The sequence below is a fragment of the Stenella coeruleoalba genome (genome assembly GCF_951394435.1).
Source record: "Stenella coeruleoalba genome assembly, chromosome: 10".
Lineage (NCBI taxonomy): Eukaryota > Metazoa > Chordata > Mammalia > Artiodactyla > Delphinidae > Stenella > Stenella coeruleoalba.
This window is the reverse complement of record NC_137156.1, coordinates 75,597,238-75,616,156: the sequence shown is the minus strand read 5'-3', so window position 1 is coordinate 75,616,156 and position 18,919 is coordinate 75,597,238. Positions and strand designations below refer to the sequence as shown.

Sequence of the window (18,919 nt, the reverse complement as noted above, 5' to 3'; positions counted from 1 at the left end):
GGGTGGATGGATGAGTGAGTTGCCAGCCAGCCCTCTGTTTGGTTCACTCTCCTGTTTGTGAAGTCCGCTTTAAATCTCATCTGCACTAAAAAGTCTTCTTTGATTTTCCTCTGCTATGAGAAATCCCTTTGTCGACCATAGGAACTAAATCATAATTATTGACCTTCTCTTCTTTAAAAAAAACTGTTATTACTAAATGAATGTGTTTCCTTTAGACTATAGGGAGAGGCCAGATCCCATTTGATAATCTCTTTCACAGGCTTTCAGACATAATGAGTACTGGATAAACATATTAAATTCAATTGAGTAGATTACCTTCTTTGAGGGTTCTCATGCACGTTGGCTAAAAAGTCTCTTCAGCGGTGTTAATTCTACGGAGAGAGGACCCAGGGGAAAGTGTGTTCTTGTAGCCCATGCGCAATATGGGATTTGCCCGCTAGCAAGGCCTAAGAGTCTCCAAATTAAATTATATGGCACCTGTGATATTACCTTAAAACAACTGGCATATAAACAGTGGCAGAAGAATTTCAAGAGCCGTCTGCTGTTCTTCAAAATTAATTTGCTTTCCCTGAGTTGCTTGTCTAGGAACAACATGGAGCACATGGTACCCACCATCTTTGGGTAATATGGTATTTTCTTCTAAGGCTTGTGCACTTATTTTGAGGAAATAATTGTATGCTCAGAAGAATTTGTGAATAACACTGTTTTGGTGCTCTCACGTGTTTGTAGATCACATGCTTCCTTTTTCCATTTGGTAGTGGCAGAAACTCCTTGAGTGGTAATGGGGAGTAAGACTCATGATTTATCTATGTGGTGTTAATACCACAACACATTTTATGGTTGTGATTAGTCTCTCAAAGCATCAGAATTATTACAGAGTCATGAAAATGTTCTACTGTGTTGACATATTTTTCTTAGAAAGGTAATTTTTTTAAGATACGTAATATTTTTCGAATATGCTATTAAGATAACATTGTAGTCCTCAATTTAGGAAAAGAGGAATACCCTCCCCCCACAATACTTTCAGTTTCCTTTACTTAATTTTTTTCTGATGTGATTCCTCTAAATCAAGGGCTGACACTTCAAGGCCCACGGGCCAAATCTGGCCAGGCTCCTCTTTTCGTATATAAAGGTTTCCTGGGATATAGCCACACCTGTTTGTGTTCGTATTATCCATGGCTCCTTAGGCATATGGCCCACCAAACCTAAAATATTTACCATCTGGCCCTTTGCAGAAGAAGTTTGCTGATCTGCTTTGACTTCTTTATGAACCTCTTTATATTTTCAGGTAGCCATGGGATAATTCATCCCAGGCAGAGGTTCCCCATGGTTACTCTAGAACCCTTGCCTTATTCAGGTGCCCCAGGTCCCCACTGCATGGGGCAGCCCTCTGTGCTTGTTATCTGTGCCCCCGATAGTACTGCGGTTGTGTATTTCAGTGCCTGTCTCCCGGACCGGAAGGACAGGAACACCTTCTTATTCTCCTTTGCTGTTCCCAGAGCCTAGTACAGTGTCCACACTTAAGTGATGCTCATTGTTCATTGAAGGAACAAATGAGTTACACGTCTCAGTCACAATATAAAGCAGCATTTTAATAGGTACAGTTTATCTGAGACTCTGAGTATTGTAGAAACTACTTCTTTCTAGTTATAAAAGGGTTTTTTAAAAAGGCTTTTACCTTCACAATTTTATTTCCTTTGGGCTCATGTGAAAATTAGTTTATGTTAAAAATGAGTTTACATTTCTCCAGTTTTCATCTAACATTAGTTCTAACCATCTTAAGGATAAACTTCTTTGAATTAAAAAAAATATATTGCAGACTATCTCAATCTTGTATAGATGATTGAAAAGTAAATGAATGTCATCTCCATTTTTTCAGGGTTTTAGTACTCAGAGGTGGCTGATACAAGGGTCTGGTTTATTCTTTATTCTCTCATTCCAGCAAGACTTCCTAAGCATCTCTGGTGTTGTAGGTGGTGGTGAAAGAGCAATAAACAAGACAAAGCCTTTACTTTTGTGGAGCTTCCTTTCTCATCTGGGTACATAGTAACCAGCCAAGAAAACCACCAGCTGGTGGCAGGGGGGCTGTGAAAAGATTAAAATAGGGTGATATAAGAGTGAGTAAGCAAGTAGCAGTTTAAAGTCCCTAGCAGCTAATTGTTCTTTTGAGAGAGTGGCATTGGAACTAGGTTCTGAATGATAAGAAAGAAGCGGCCATGTGAAGATCAGGGGGAATTGATCTAGGCAGAACAAATAACCAGGACAAAACTCCCAAATCTAGGAAGGAGCTTAGTGTGTTTGAAGAACAGAAAGAAAGCAAATATGGCAGATGTATAGTATGCTAGAGAGGAGTGAGGAGAAAGAGGCTCAGGAGGTAGGTAGGCATCAGTCAGGATGCAGCCTACGGTGAGGTCAAGGCTCAGGCTCTTGTCTTCTCTGGTTGTAAAGGAACTGAGGGAAGACGGTTGATGCTGACTGTCTCATGCCCAGTTAGTGCCCAGAATGGCCCCAGGGAGTGTGACGGTTAGCGAATCTGCTACTGGCCAGGTCAGCTTCTCACACTGCAACCAGAGGCTCCAGAGCCCCACGGTGTGTAATGCCAGACCCAGCTACCTCCGTGTAGAGTGATGTGGAACCCACCTGGGTGGCCATTTCTAGGTTGAGATGGCTGTTTGGCCGTCCTCTGGGTCCCAACAGAACAAAGACAGTGATCACCCACATGACCACCTGCAGAAGTAAGCACCCTTGAGAGTAATCTCCATTTCATCTTATTTTTTGCATCAAAATGTCTGCGTGATATGCAGATAAGATGACCTTTTAACAAAAGGTTGGGTTGCAGGGAATATTATGTCAGGACAATGTTGCCTAAATGGGTTGCTGAAAAATATTCACCTAAATGAGAATGTGCTTAGCCGTTGAAATCCTTTGTGATATGTTGTATTTCTATATTAATATTCAGTTACAGTAAAAAATGTATGTGATGTATCACCCTGCGGTTAGGTAGGTACAGGATAGAACATCTCACACGTTCAACCATTTTGGTTCCGTTCCATAAACAGTTTGATTCGTTAAACTCGGGTCAAGCTGATTCTTAGCACCGGGTAAGAAAATGGACAGGTAATAAGATACAGTTTTTTATGGCATTGGAAAAAACCTTTCAGATGTCATCGATATTACTAAAGTAACGTTAGACACAAAGATTGCCAGATTCATTCCATCAGTTTTCACAGTAAGCAGTTGTTTCAATAGAATGTTATTCCCTTCCCCACCTAGTTGCTGTGTGCAGACGTAGCCAGCCACAGTAATTACGAATATTGTTGGAAGCTTGCAAAATTGTCATCTTGCTGTGGTTTGGTGAAGTCAGAGCCTAAGGGAGGGTGTAAATTAAAGCAGGGAGGAGGAAGATGGGGAAAGGGCTCTTTTAACAGCAAAAAAAGCAACTCAGTGGGAGTGGAGGCTGGCAATCAGCTCAGACGAAATGAAAGGAAATTCTCCATTTCTAAATGGTTCATTGACCCATGATAATAAAGCAGCCCTTCCAGAGAAGGATAATTATCTTTTTAAGTATCAGATGCCCTGTGGGTGAAGGCCTCCCTGCTCCTCTCTTGAAAAATGAACTCAGATTAAACAAATACTCGTTCTCCTAGTTTACCGTTGACATAAATTTCCTGATTATGAGCAAAATTAATCAGTTTTCCCTCTCTTTTTCCCCCTGTCTTATGGAAATGAGGCCCGCCCAGCTGAGCTCAGTGCATTTCCCCTTGGGTCCTCAGTCCTACCAATAGTGTGGTGGGCTAAAATGTTTGATATTCTGGTGAGACTAGCAACTGTAGACTTGTGGTTTTATTATGCCCCTTAGCTGCTTGGCTCAAAGCAGAAGCCTGTTCTTTTAAAACAAGAAAAACGAAAGAAACAGAAAAGAACATTAGCTTTTTTTCTCCTGCTGGTACCTGAAAACTCAACAAAAATTAATGTAGCTTGTGTGTATATACACATGTATGTGTACATGTCTATATGTGTATACCATACACTTATGAGTTCAAATACAAAAAGGAACTGAAACGTTATTGATGATGTGACGCTGAATGTTTATTTGCTACCAACAAATGATCAAACTTGCATCCTTTTTCTCTAGAATATGTTATTTGTTCAGACCAATAATGTAAATATGTTGATTTGTCTGACTAATAGAATACATTAAGATGGCTTCATTCGCACAAGCAGACACCCCTTGTTTTAACTTAATGATTTGCCTTCAACTGCCTTCTTGAATTCTTAGTCATCAGTTTGAGGAATGCTGCTTAACCGTGTGGCACATCTCCTTGTTGTAAATGAAGTTCACTGAACATTTTCAGAATCTCTATACTCCTTTTAAAAATAAAATACTCTTGTCTTTTGATTACATATTTCTCTACAGAGATATTGAAATTAAAGTTTTGATTGTGACGCTCTTCCTAGAAAAACCAACTGAATATTCCAGTTGCTTTTCCAACCCAGGGCCTTTGGCTGCTTGAGAATAGGGGTCAGGAGATAACGGTCCAGAATAGATCCTGCCTCATGGCCTAATTATTTCAGCCAGCACTTAAGTCTCTCTGAACACTGATGTCTTTGTCTCTTAAGAGAATTTCTTCAGTGCGCCATAGCTTCTCCTTTAAAGTATAATGAACCACGTTTGCAAGCTCTCTTTGAACTCCTTGGAGTTCAGTGGTTGGTAAATATTTGTTCTTTTATTCCTTAGCCTTTGCGAGTTCAGGCCCTGGGCCAAGGGGCTTCAAGCCTGTGGGTATAAACTTCTTGGTAAAAATGGTCCCTAAAGCAAGCAGAGTATACCTTAACAGACCTCACTGCAGATGTCCTCGTGTGTCCCCTCCGGCCAGTGGAGCGCTTCCGAGACCTGCATCCCAATGAAGTGGCCGACCTGTTTCTGGCAGCACAGAGAGTCGGGACGGCAGTGGAAAAGCATTTCCAGGGCACCTCTCTCACCTTTTCCGTGCAGGTGAGTGTACAGATAGCTCGCTCATCCAGGGCCACCCTGCTATCCACAAGGCTCCGACGTGGACTTGGTGAACAGGGTGGAATATCAGCGGAGGCAATGCGTGCAGGGTTGTTGACCAAGCAGCTGGGAGTACTGGACGTGTGATGTATGTGATGAGCATGAAGACATTCCAGATCTTTTATTGGAACTGGGGCTGGACATATCATTTTGATTCCAGGAGAAATATGTTTTGAGCCCTGCTCTATTTCTCGGGGAATAGAGATATGCAGGTTAGGTAGGGCCTCGCCCTCACAAGGCTGACCTTTTTAATTCAGCCTCAGTGATTGATTATGGATTGCTTATGGGATGAAGCTGGATTGATTGAGTGTCCGGTGTGGCCTCCTTCCTGGTAAAGAAGCTAGACCCCCAATCCCTAGAGATCTTTAGGCTGAGTTTGAGCCAACGCTTGTCAGTGTGGGAGGAGGTCGGCGGTGGGTCATCAGCTGTGGGAACTGGGTGAATCTTCAGGTAGTAATATACCATGAGCCCCTTCCTATCGCCCATGGAAAGAGCTGCGGGTATCTATACGTAATTAAAGCCCTGTGTGGCCTTGAGATTTGATGACTCTCCAAAAACCCTTTGGAAAGAATGGATGGTTTCATGATGCAAGAACTTGTACTCAGTGCTTTAGGCAAACCGGATATTTATCATCCTCCCTCTACCCTCCTCAGCTCTCCACCACAGACTTTAAAAGAGAACAGATAGAGAAGGCCACCGTTTTCAGGTCGTGAAAGACTCTGACTAGAAATGTTCATCTGCTTTTTTTTTTTTTTTTTTTTTTTTATTGGCCGCGCCATGCGGCCTGCGGAATCTTAGTATCCCGACCAGGGATTGAACCTGTGCCCCGTGCAGTGGAAGCAAGGAGTCCTAACCACTGGATGACCAGGGAATTCCCTCATCTGCATTCTTTAAAAAAAAACCTTTTGCCACCATGTCTGTGTCAAGAGTATCTAAACTTCCTTGTAAAATACTGTGTGTGGGGTGTGGTGTGTGTGTGTGTGTGTGTATGTGTGTCTGTCTGTCTGTGTGTATTGTGTATTAACCCCTTTGAGTCACCTTCAAGCAGGTAGTTAAGCTCAGGGTGGGTTTATTAAGCTGATGCTGCAAATCATGTTTCCAGAGAGACCAAATGAAGGCAACTGGGTGAAGACATCTGTCAGTGTTTAATGGAATACTGGAAGAAAATTCACATTCATAGGAAATGGCCAATGCTGGTTATCTAACATGATTTGCTAGAAACTTAATTCCAAAAGTATAGAAACTGATGTTAAAAAATATAGAAACTGTTGCTATTCTATAAAGCACTTAGAGTACTTTCATATATGTGGCGTTTCAAACTTTTTAAAACTTTAACGTACAGTAAGATATATATTTATTTCACAATCATATATTTCCCTCTCCCCCTACAGACATGTAGATAAAGGAAACAGAAACTTCACAAAGCAGTGTTTACCTATTCTGTACAGTCTAATAGTTTTTGTTCTGTTATCTGATTTCTTTTGTCTTCAGTGCTGGTCACAGCCCATCAAGTTGACTTTATGACCCACTAATAGGTTGAGATTCCAAGTTTGAAAACCACTGATTACACAGGGCTGCTTAATCTTCGCCATAGCAGGGCAAGAATTCTCACCCCAAGTAGTTTGGGTCTTAGAAGTAGAAAACCTTAACCTAAATTTTCAGAGTTGTCCTTCCATTTTGAAATTTCTGATTGTAGAAACATTGACTGTTGTGCTGTTTCCAACCAGCTGAGCAGTTACTTGCTTCTGCTTTGTATTGTGGCTGATGACTAGACGAGTTTGCTTATTTTTTAGCTAAGCAAGTAGTTCTGTTGTGCTTCAGAAAGCCGAGGGAAGGACCCAGGATGGGAAAAGAGCTCAGCTACAATAAACACTTGCACCTTTTCTCCCAAGGTCAGAAGAGCCAGAAAGGGCCCACTCTTGGGTGCTCCTTCTACATGAGACAGCCCCTATTCTTGCTTCTTGCTTAATGGATTATGTTTATAGCAATTTCCTGAGGAGAGACTTAAAGTTATCAGGCATTAATTAAGCTACATCTGGTTTAAAGATAACCAAAAGGTGTGATACTTCACCTCCCCAAATATTTCCAGTCTTCCTTTAATGCAATTAAAACCATAGCCAAAAGCAAAGAGCATAAAAAGTAGGAAAGGGGTTCACTCACTGGATAATTTATATCATTTTTATACATAACTTCTTACTCTCAAGCGGAAATGGAGAACTCTTGGGCCCCGTACCTTCGAAGCAAATGGTCCCCATGAGGAAACTATAAATTAACACACAATGAAATTGGATCTAAATTATTAACAGGCAATATTTCTGAATAAGCAGGAGATACCATCTACCTGTTCTCACCTCTGTCTTTATTTTTTTCCCCCTATTTCTAGGATGGCCCCGAAGCTGGACAAACTGTGAAGGTGAGTGCTTATTATATGCATACAAATTAATAGGGGGCGATTACGAGAACTAATAAAAAATCACACTGAGTCATTTGGAGCACATTGCTGCTTCATTATGTTATCTTCGAGGTCAGAGAGAGCCTTGGTGTTGGAGCTATAAATCGTGACATTGTAAACTTTGCCAAGCAATATGTTTCACATTCGTTTACAAGACATTTACCTTTTGTAGTAAAATTATTATTGTTCAAATGCTAAAACAGAAACTAAATCATGGAGTCCTGAAACAGAAACGGAAGTCAAACGAGTTCATGGGAGGTAGTGTCTAGGAAACAGGACATACGCCGCATGTGGATTTGTGGGTCTCCTGTTAAGCCTGCGCCTCTGTGGCAGCCTTCTGGTTCTCTGCACTGTATATTGTTGCTTTGCCGTTGCTGAGTGGAGGGCTCACAGATATGGTGGCCCCATGGTTGTCCCTTCACTCCTCGCCCGTTGCTTCCCTCTGTTCTCCTCCTTTCCACCCACACACCTGCTCTTTTCCTCCCTTTGTACTTAATACCAAAGTTCAACATAATGGAGTCAGTGGAGCTCAAAAATGAGTTTTTAAGTGTGCCAGAAGACGGAAGGAAGATTTATCAGCAGTCTCTGCTTCCCTAATAAAGTAAAAGAAAAGAATAAAATCCTGGCTGATTCTGAAGCTGAGTGTCAGCCCCCTTCATACAAATGCAAATGCCTGTGCAGTTAGTTCCTACACCTAAATTATAGAAGAGGCCTTTTTATTCTTTTTCTTTTCTTTTTTTCGTGTTAGAAATCTGAAGCAAGTCTAACTGGGGTGCTTATGTTACATTTTGCAAAATAAGATTTTATGGCTTTGAGACTGGCTGTGAGTGAGGAAGGTGATGCTTGGTACCAAACAATGCCAACTAAACATCATCCTCTTTTGATATTCGTCTGCATATGGTTTTAATGCTTAACACAGCTACCGTGGGACTTTTATAATAGAATCTCTGGGAAATACTTTTGAGGAGCAAATGTCCTACAGAGATGGCCACCAAATTCCTTATGATAAAAAAGAGCTAGCCTTGCTCCAGACACACAGTGTGATAAGGGCAGAGGGGCTTCACAGCTTTCCCCCACCTCCGTGCCAGGCTTCTAAACATGCCGATGCTAAAAAAAAAACAAAAAACAAACGTGTAATACGGTAGCTTCGTTTTGCAATTGCTTTTGGAAATACAAAATGTAAATGTTTAAACCTGGTTGCTAGATTTTTTTTTCTTTTTAAAGAACATTTATTTATTTATTTGACTGCACCGGGTCTTATGCGGCACACGGGGGCACGCAGGATCTAGTTCCCTGACCTGGGAACGAACCTGGGCCTCCTGCATTGGGAGGGCAGAGTCTTAACTGCTGGACCACCAGGGAAGTCCCACTACATTTTTTTAAAAATCAATATTCAAATATAAATTACAACACCACCAGATTAGTTAGGTGCTTTGTGCAGTATCTATTTGATGAAATTCCTTCACCATTGAAAGTAACGCTACAGAGGCATAGCTAGTAACACGGGAGAAATTCAAACCGTGTCAAGGGGCATGCAGAGATCGATAGTCTGCACAACATAAACATATCTGAAATTTATATGAATATATAGGTTATATGATCTCAAAATTTTATTTTGGGAATCTGAATGGGACGTTAATCTAAACGGGGCATTTTCCTAGACAGGCAGGCACTGAATAGAGACAAAAGGTAGATTAGCGGTCGCCAGGGGCTGGAGGAAGAAGGGAAGGAGAAATGACTACTACCAGGTAAGAGTTTCTTTTTAGGGTGATAAAAATATGGAATTAGTGGTGATGGTTGTGCAACATTATGGATATGTTTAAAACCCACTGAATTGTACACTTTTAAATGGTAAATTTTATGTTATTTGAGATATATCTTAATTAAGAATGATAATAAAAAACCCCAACAAACACCGAGTCTAGCAGGGCTGAGCACCATGGCTGTAGACTTTCTGACTCTAGTACTGACTACTTTTTCATGTCCCAATGATCGGGCCAAAAGTTTTAATGGTTTTTGTTAGCTTTGATGGTGGGGTGATGGAGTAATTTTTGGAGTATGGCACTCATATATAAATTGTTGAATGTGGTTCTTATCATCACTGCCATTGTCATTTAGCTTAAGTTGATTTTTTTTTTTACAGTTCTTTTTTTTAATTGGCAGATTATGTTCTTTTGAACATCTTTCAGTTGTTTCCTATATGATCCCTAATTTCCCCCATATGAATTAGCAGGGCCATCTCTATTACACACAATCGTTTGTGTAATATTAAATGGCTAAAAGAAAACATCCATATGCATGTGACCTTTGAATAACAGGAGTTTGAACTGTGAGGGTTCACTTATACAGGAATTTTCTTCAGTAGTAATTACTGCAGTACTACAGATAAGTGGTTGGTTGAATGTGCAGATGCAGAACTGCGTGTATGGAGGGCTGCCTCTGAGTTATACACAGATTTTCTACTTCGAGGGAGGGTCGCAACTCCTAACCCCCAAGTATTAAGGGTCAGCTGTACAGAAAACTAAAACCTCAGTGGATGGCAAAGTTTTGAAAACTGTCCTTTTAGACCAAGTCTACATATCACAAGTTGTCTAATCTATTTTTTCTAAGTGTGATTCTTATACTACCTACCAACTATTCTTATGCTACCTACCTGAGAATTAATTTTGATGTTACGTTAATAAAGAGGTTGATTCTGTTTTTATTCTAAATTTCCTGATTTAGAATCTTTGTGTTTGGGGCTTGGGAATCTTCATTGTTAACAAGCACTGTGTACGGCCCCGGGCGTCCCCGGGAGTCCCGACCAGCAGGACAAATCCTTGTGAGTCCGAGGAGGAACCTGTGGGGGTTGAAAAAAGGGGGAAGGGCAGGAGACGCGAAAGAATGGAGGCAAGACAGAATCCTGATCAAGCCTCAAACTTTTATTGCTGCGGTAGCTGTATTTATACACTGCAGAGAAAGGGGGGCGGGATTCAGAATGAGGGAAGTACTTGGCTAATCATCATTGGTGCTGCGTGCGCGGGCTTTCATTTTAGGCGCGAACTTCTATCTCATAAATCAGGAAGAGAAGCAGGGTGTCGGCCATCTTCTAATGGCGAAAACTTCTTGGCTCCCAACATTTCCTCCCTTTTTATTTCTTTTAAGGAGGTGGGCATTAACCGAGTGAGGGAGTAGTGACCTGAATCCTCCCGTGGACAAGGTATGTGTGTCCACACTCATCGGCTCTTGGTATCTTTTGGGGAGGAGAGGCAGAGCCAAAGATAATCTTAGCTACTAAAAGCCAAAAACAATGTTTAGATACCAACCTCTATCATAATTCAGGTATACTCACAGGGAATAACAGAGATTACCTTGTATATACATATATACACGTTTTCCCTTGTGCATGCTTTGCTGCCACACTCAACTCGGTACCCATACCCTCCATCAAAGAGGGGGGTAGGCATGTCTCTGTTTCATGCCGCTCCAGTGGAGGGGCAGCCAGAATCATCCTTTGGTTCTGCTTCTGTAATGGCGAGGCGATGGTAATGTATGAGGTTAAATTTTGAGGCAAGTGGGGAGTGCTTTCAGCCTGTCCAACAACCAGCAAAGATGACAGGATCAGGGTCACAACGGATAGCTCATGTCGTCTCTGCCGCTCTTTCAATATTAGGAGGGTCTCCATCTTTTTCTGAAAAAGAAAAAGAAATACAATCTCAGGGAAAAGGGCCCTGGATAAAATTTATTACTTTATAGAACTTATAGGTTTAATAAGGCGCTCAGGCAACCAGCGTGCTCCACCTTCTTTGGTATTATATACACATGCGGATCCCCTCCCCCAGATGAGGAGTGGATCGGGTCCATGCCATTTAAAGGTCAAAGGGTCTTTCCACATAACTTGTGCATATTGATTTTTAGTTTCTTGATGCCAAAGGCGATCGGCGGCAGATCTACCATTATTATCTAATTGTAAAAAATTAATTACAAACAGGGCATGACTAAGAATATTTTTTGGGGAATTTTTTGTAGCAGTTAAATCATTATTTTTAAGCTTGGAAATGGTATTTTTAAGGGTTTGATGGGCTCTTTCTACTATGCCTTGACCCTGGGGGTTATATGGAATTCCCGTAAGATGTTTTATTTGAAGCCGGGTGCAAAAATCTTGGAAAGCCTGGGAGGTATACCCAGGCCCATTATCTGTTTTAATTATTTGAGGCTTGCCTAAAACTGTAAAACATTGGAGCACATGTGAAATAATGTTTTTTGTGGCTTCTCCTCCCTGAAGGGAGGCATATATAAAGCCGCTAAAGGTATCAATGGACACATGAATAAATTTTAATTTTCCAAATTTAGCAAGATGGGTAACATCCATCTGCCAGATTTCATTAGGTAATAGACCTCTTGGGTTTACCCCAAGATGTGGAAGAGGTAAAAATGTAACGCACCCTGGACAATTTTTTACAATTTGTCTTGATTGTTCTCGAGTAAGCTTAAACATTAAGCGAAGAGTATGTGCATTAACATGATGTAGCTGATGAAATTGAGTAGCTTGAGAAACAGAATCAGAGGTTACGGTGCACATCAGGCGGGCATTTTTATCAGCTAAATCATTGCCCTGAGAGAGGGGTCCAGGAAGATCTGTATGAGCCCTAAGATGATCAATAAAAAAAGGCGCTTGTCTTCGAAGTATAAGACTTTGAAGTTGTTGAAAAAGGGGAACAGCATTGGAAGAGGGTTTAATATATGGAACAGTTTCTAAAAGGGGGACGGACAAAGCTATACATGAGCTGTCCGTATATAAATTAAAGGGGATATTCTGTAACATCTCAAAAACCTGAAGAATGGCAAAAAGCTCAACAAGTTGTGCTGATAAAAAGGGGGACTGTACCCTATAGGGCTGATTATTTATAACAAATACAGCAACACCGGATGATGATCCATCAGTGAATACTAGGGCAGCATCTCCCAGAGGAACAGCAGAAGTGATTTTGGGAAATATAAACAGATGTTTTCTAGCAAACTGAAGGAGCTTATCAGGTGGATAATGATTATCAATATTACCCTGAAAGGGGGATAAGGAAACAAGCCATTTATCATCAGTTTGTAATAACCAACCAAGCTCTTCTTTGGTATAGGGGAGAATCAAATGATCAGGATCTCTGCCAAAAAATTGACGGCTTTTTTCTCTGCCCAAAGTAAGAACCTGTGCTACTAAGGAAGGGTAGGTCTTAAGCACTTTATTAGGAGATACGGACAAATGTATCCACAAGAGGGGATGATCTTGCCATAGGACTCCAGTGGGTGTATGTGCAGTGGCACAAATAATCAAACTAAAGGGACGACCATAATCTAAAAAGGTAATCTGTTGACATCTAATGGCCTTTTCTACTAATTGAAGAGAATTTTTAGCCTCCTTAGTCAGCCTACGGGGTGACAAGGGATCTGATGGCCCTTGTAAAATTTCGAATAAGGGTTTTAACTCTCCCGTAGTAAGTTTAAGATACGGTCGTAGCCAATTAATATCTCCCAAAAATTTTTGAAAATCATTGAGGGTTTGCAAATGTGATACTTGTATGTATATCTTTTGAGTGGTAATTATTTTTTTGTTTAATTCGAAACCAAGATAATAGTATGGATCTTTTAATTGTACCTTATTTGAAGCAATTTGAAGGCCAGAGGAAGCAAGATTATCTTTTAAATCTTGATAACACTTAAGGAGTTCATCAGTTGATTTTCCAGCCAAAAGAATATCATCCATATAATGAATGATATAGATACCAGGCCAACGAGCCCTAAGAGGGTCTACAGCTTGTGCAACAAATTTTTGACATAAGGTGGGGCTATTGGCCATACCCTGCGGGAGGACCTTCCATTGAAAACGTGGCATTGGGCCTTTAAAATTAATTACTGGGAGACTAAATGCAAAACGCTCTCTATCCTGAGGATGGAGAGGGATAGTAAAAAAGCAATCTTTAAGATCAATAATGATTTTAAAATAGCTAGCTGGAATGGCAATAGGAGAAGGCAAGCCAGGCTGTAAAGCTCCCATAGTAAACATTGTTTTATTAATTTCCCTAAGATCTTGGAGAAGTCGCCATGAGCCAGATCTCTTTTTTATCACAAATATAGGGGTATTCCATGGCGAAGTAGTGGCTTCTAAATGTCCAGCGGCCAATTGTTCCTGCACTAACTTTGTGGCAGCTGTAAGTTTTTCTTCTGTTAGAGGCCATTGGTCCACCCAAACGGGATCATTAGTTTTCCATCGTATTTTGTCCGCATGGGGCACAGGAAGGTCAATGGCCGCTAAGAAAAAGGCGAACTGCCTAGGCCCTGGCGATTTATGTTAGATACCAGGGAAATAGGTCGTATAATACCCTGATTATTTTTTCCTAAGCCTAAGCCTGGTAGAAACCCTTGGTTTAGCATTTGTTGGGTCACCACCTCATTGGGGCTGGCCATGATTAACTTTAATTGTGACAGGATGTCACGTCCCCAAAGAGTCAACGGGATATGTGGCAAAATATAAGGTTGTACCTGTCCAGTATTACCTTCAGTATCTATCCATGTAAGAACTTTAGAACTCCGTTTAGGATTGGTAGAATGTCCTATGCCTTGTAAATGAGTTATAGACACTGTACAAGGCCAAGAGGAGGGCCAATATTTTTCCGAAATAACTGTTGCATCGGCTCCTGTATCGACTAAACCCTCAAATTTCTTTCCATCTAACCACAGGGTTAGGAGTGGCCTTTCAGGAGTAATTTGTTGGACCCAATAAACATCTGAGGAGCCAAAAGCAGCATCTGCTCTAGGACAATTAGTATGGCTCTTATTTAAAGAATTTAGGGGCAACAATACTAACTGTGCTATCCTTTGACCTTTAGGGATTGATATAGGGCCTTGTAAAGCAGATGCCAAAAGGGTAATTTGACCTGAATAATCATTATCAATAACACCAGGTATAATTTGGAGGCCAGCCAAAGCGGAACTACCTCTTCCTAAAATTAAACCAAAAGTATTTGGGGGCAGGGGGCCATAAACTTCTGTGGGAATTGGTTGTACTCCTTGTTCTGGGACTAATATTGAGTCGGTGGAGGCACAGAGGTCCAATCCTGCGCTTCCGGGTGTGGCTCGACAGAGGGAGCCAACATCTGGGTGCAGGGAACTTGTCCAGATTTTTGAGGAACAAACCGAATTGCCCCTTGGTTTGGTTCCAAGGAAGGGGCCAGGGGCTGGCCCCGTGAAAAGTTTCCCTGTTTTTTGGGGAGCAATTGGCCATTTATATCCGTTTTTGAAAAACATTCTGAAGACCAATGTTTGCCTCTTTTACAACGAGGGCAAACGGTGGTGGGAGGAGCCCGGGATTGATATTGGGGTTGTTGTGGGTTAGCCTTTAATGACTGTCCTTGTCTATGTAATGAACAATTCCGGGCAAAATGTCCAGGTTGTTTGCAATTATAGCAAGTTTTTTGTTGTTTATCTAGGACGGATGTATCTTTAATAAAATCTTTTAGAGCAGCTCCAATCGCAAGACCAACAGAATGGGAGGGACCAATTCCGGAGCACAACTTAATGTAATCAGCCAGGCTACCACCACGATGAGCCCGAAGGGCAGCTTGGCAGGCCGGATTGGCATTTTCATAAGCTAAATGTTTAACAAAGGCATTATCAGTTTCACTATCACCCACTACACGCTCGGCGGCGTCCGTGAGGCGGCTAACAAACTCACAATAAGGCTCTTCTGGTCCCTGGCGAATTTTTGCCAAGGAAGTTGTGGGCGAACCCTTAGGCGGAAGACGGTGCCAGGCCTTAAGGCCAGCATGTTGTATTTGAGCCAACAAACCAGGGGGAAAAGCAGCCTGAGACTCATTGGATTCATAGGAGGGACGGCCAAGTAATTTATCTCGGGTCCATGATCGGGAAGTTCTGTTTTCAGCATTTCTTTGGGCAGTTTCTCTACAATTTTCTGCAAATTCAGTGCGCCATAAAACAAAATCTCCCCCAGAAAGGGTGGCCCGAGCCAGGGTAAGCCAATCATTTGGGGTCAGCCAGCGATCGCTTAATCCCTCCAAGATTGCCAATGTATAAGGGGCTGTGGGCCCATAATTATTGACAGCAGATTTTAAATCTTTTATATGTTTTAAATTGAGGCGGCGATATTTATGTTCAAAAGGGCCGCCCCCAGAAGAATTCTGAATATCTGGTCCCTCATCAGGTTCAGGAGATTCTTCTCCCTCTTCCTCTTCCCCTTCCTCACTATCTTCAGCTTGAATTTCACCTTGAGTGGGTAAATTTTGACTGCGAGTAACAGGGAAGGCTAACTTAATGGATCCTGGTTTTTGTCGAAGCGGGGGTTTATTGGGACCGTTCGAGACATTAAAAGAAGTAAGCTCCACCTCAAGGGCCTTAAGCTCCTTTAGGAGATCCAAGCGTTCCCGTTTTTGTTGTAAAACATCTCTCAAAGAGGAAATTTCCTGGGTTAAGGCCATCTTAGCCTGTCGAAGGGGATCAATCAGGGGGGCAATGGGAGCAGGGGCGCTAAAGGCAGGCATCTGATGAGGAGTATTATAAGATGGTGGAGGCTTCAAAAGGGGGAATCCCCAGGGATCATCATTGCGATGATAACGAGCAGCCTGCTCATCGAGAGTTTCCTGATCTTGGGGGGAAAGCTGGTCATCATTGGGATCACCCTTAATAGCAGTAAGGGAAGGATAAATCTTTGGGATAACTTTATCATCTGTGGGATAATGATGACCGGTTTCTGGAATTTTTGGGAACTCTTCATTTGAACCCATATCAATGGTAACGGATGGACAAGCTGAATGGAGACGAGAGGCTGCTTTAAGAATTGTTTCCCCGGTCTCTACAACCTTTTGGACATCGGGGTCAAAAAAATGACCCATGAGAATCTCCCTAATTAAATTCCAATACGAAAATGCAGTCACAGGCACTTTAGAAGGCCCAAAGGTTTGATAATAATCATTTAAACAATTTCCTACACGATTCCAGCATTTTTTATCTATTGTCCCTTCCTGTGGGAACCATGGGCAAACATCAGACAAGAACATAAAAAATTCACGCAAATCTTTTTTTCTAGCCTTAATCTTCCGCATCTTGAGGGAATCCTCGATCCCCTGAAGAAAGAGTTCATGGGAACTCAATTCCTGTCCCATATTTATAGCTCCGCTTACCTTATCCTCAGGTCACGACTGCCGAAGGGCGGCCAGTCCTCCGGGGACCTAATCAAGCTGCACTTTCGAGTAAGTCTCGCGGCGGCTCAGTGGGTGCCTGGCCAGGCGTTCGTAAGCGTGCTACCTCCGTCAGGATCCGTTCCTCGAGCCCCACGTTGGGCGCCAATTGTGTACGGCCCCGGGCGTCCCCGGGAGTCCCGACCAGCAGGACAAATCCTTGTGAGTCCGAGGAGGAACCTGTGGGGGTTGAAAAAAGGGGGAAGGGCAGGAGATGCGAAAGAATGGAGGCAAGACAGAATCCTGATCAAGCCTCAAACTTTTATTGCTGCGGTAGCTGTATTTATACACTGCAGAGAAAGGGGGGCGGGATTCAGAATGAGGGAAGTACTTGGCTAATCATCATTGGTGCTGCGTGCGCGGACTTTCATTTTAGGCGCGAACTTCTATCTCATAAATCAGGAAGAGAAGCAGGGTGTCGGCCATCTTCTAATGGCGAAAACTTCTTGGCTCCCAACAAAGCGCGCCTCATGATTCTTCTCAGAATGTAAATATTTACCAGCCTTGCTGCTTTATGGTGATAAAGTAGTAGGTGGTGATGGCCACATAACCTTGACCCAAGGAAGGCAGGAGACAGCCCCTCCAGGGAGTAAAGCTAAGCTCCGAGAAGCAGCAGTGAGTGGTGGCGTGAAGCGAGATCTTAATCCCCTGCCCAGGAATTGAACCTGGGGAGCCTGGATGAAAACCAGGAATCCTGGCCACCACACACCCTGGGTCTTGTCCCCAGTGAAAAATGCATTTCTCACGGAAGCAAAAACTGTAAAAACAGGTACAAGTTTATTATTAGAGACATAGCACAACAACAGGTGGGAGAGCACACAGAGAAACAGTTTGTTTTACTTAGGACAGAAGCGAGGCAGAGATGCACACGGGAGAGGAAGGGTGTGGGCGTCCTCCCGCATGAGGAGAAGCCAGGAAAGAGGTGGTTAGGTCATTCATATAGGGCAGTTCTTCCGGGTCTTTGTTTACCTTTGGCCAATTACCTGGTTTCTATTTCCACACCTGCCCTGCCCTAGGACCCTCCCCAACGTGCGTGTGCAACGTTTTTCCAAGGTGGATTTCAGCCCAGAGGTCTATAGGATGGCCTCAGCATTACGTATTATGGGGTGTGCCCCCTCCTTTTGACCCCCAAGGAGCCTTTCTGCGCATGTGCAATGTTTCCCTTGCCTCAAGGATGGGAAATGTATGACCTCTTGATCTTTTAGCAGAGTTTAGCCCCTCTCTGTCCCTGCCATAAAAGTGCCCAATGTCCGGTTATCTACCCTATTCCTGTTGTTGTTTCTTATATCAAAGCGCAGATCTCGAAATACAGAGAGGAGTCCGCTCATAAGTATGTAGTCGGGAGCCAGTTTGTCTCTTGCCTCAGGAAATGTAAACAAGGGGCTGATAATGAATGTCAGGCCTCAAGCCCATCTTCTTCTCACCCCAGGAAGTGTGAACAGGATCCGGCCAGTTGTCAATGTCTAGCCTGGGGCCCATCTACCTCCTGCCTCAATACCACATGGTCAGTATTTAGTGGCCAGGTTTTGAAAGCTACAAATCATGACTAAGCATTTCAGATTTTGAAATTCACACAGTTGAACATTATGAGGCACTATCTGAGGGCCTGCCACGGAAAGCGCAGTGACTCTTTCCTTTCTCTTTGCTTCTGTGTCTGACTCTTGGTGCCCCGCCTGGGCCCTAAACCATTTTTGTCTCATGTTGGGTGGTAAGAGCAATAAGCCCAGCAATGATCCCTTCCCTTGCTGTTGTTAGCGGAAGTGCACCACTGAGCGAGCCTCTTGAACGTGGCGCCCCTTTAGGGCTTTTTTGTTTTGTGGGCTTTAAATTCTTCTTTGCAAAGAACAAGGGTGGCCTAGCTTATTCAGTAAGGCATTTGCAACGAAAGGGAGATATCAAACTAAAAATGGGACCTCTTTTATTTTTTTTTTTGTGGTATGCGGGCCTCTCACTGCTGTGGCCTCTCCCGTTGCGGAGCACAGGCTCCGAACGTGCAGGCTCAGCGGCCATGGCTCACGGGCCCAGCCGCTCTGCTGCATGTGGGATCTTCCCGGACCGGGGCACGAACCCGTGTCCCTTGCATCGGCAGGCAGATTCTCAACCACTGCGCCACCAGGGAAGCCCTAAAAATGTGACCTCTTATTTCTCGATTGTTTATTAACTCTCCCATTTGAGTTTAAAAGTAGGAGG

The 18,919-nt window shown here is 42.7% G+C and overlaps 1 protein-coding gene across 28 annotated transcripts in view; it reads left to right on the top strand.

Moving 5' to 3' along the window:
• The window catches only part of FHIT (fragile histidine triad diadenosine triphosphatase), a 1,435,777-nt gene that overhangs the window by 1,156,382 nt on the left and 260,476 nt on the right, over positions 1-18,919 (top strand). For all 28 annotated transcript variants that reach the window (XM_079935606.1, XM_079935605.1, XM_079935595.1 and 25 more), the window contains 2 exons: positions 4,851-4,996; positions 7,437-7,466. In XM_079935606.1, coding sequence (XP_079791732.1) covers positions 4,851-4,996; positions 7,437-7,466 — 176 coding nt within the window. The remainder of the gene's footprint in view (positions 1-4,850; positions 4,997-7,436; positions 7,467-18,919) is intronic.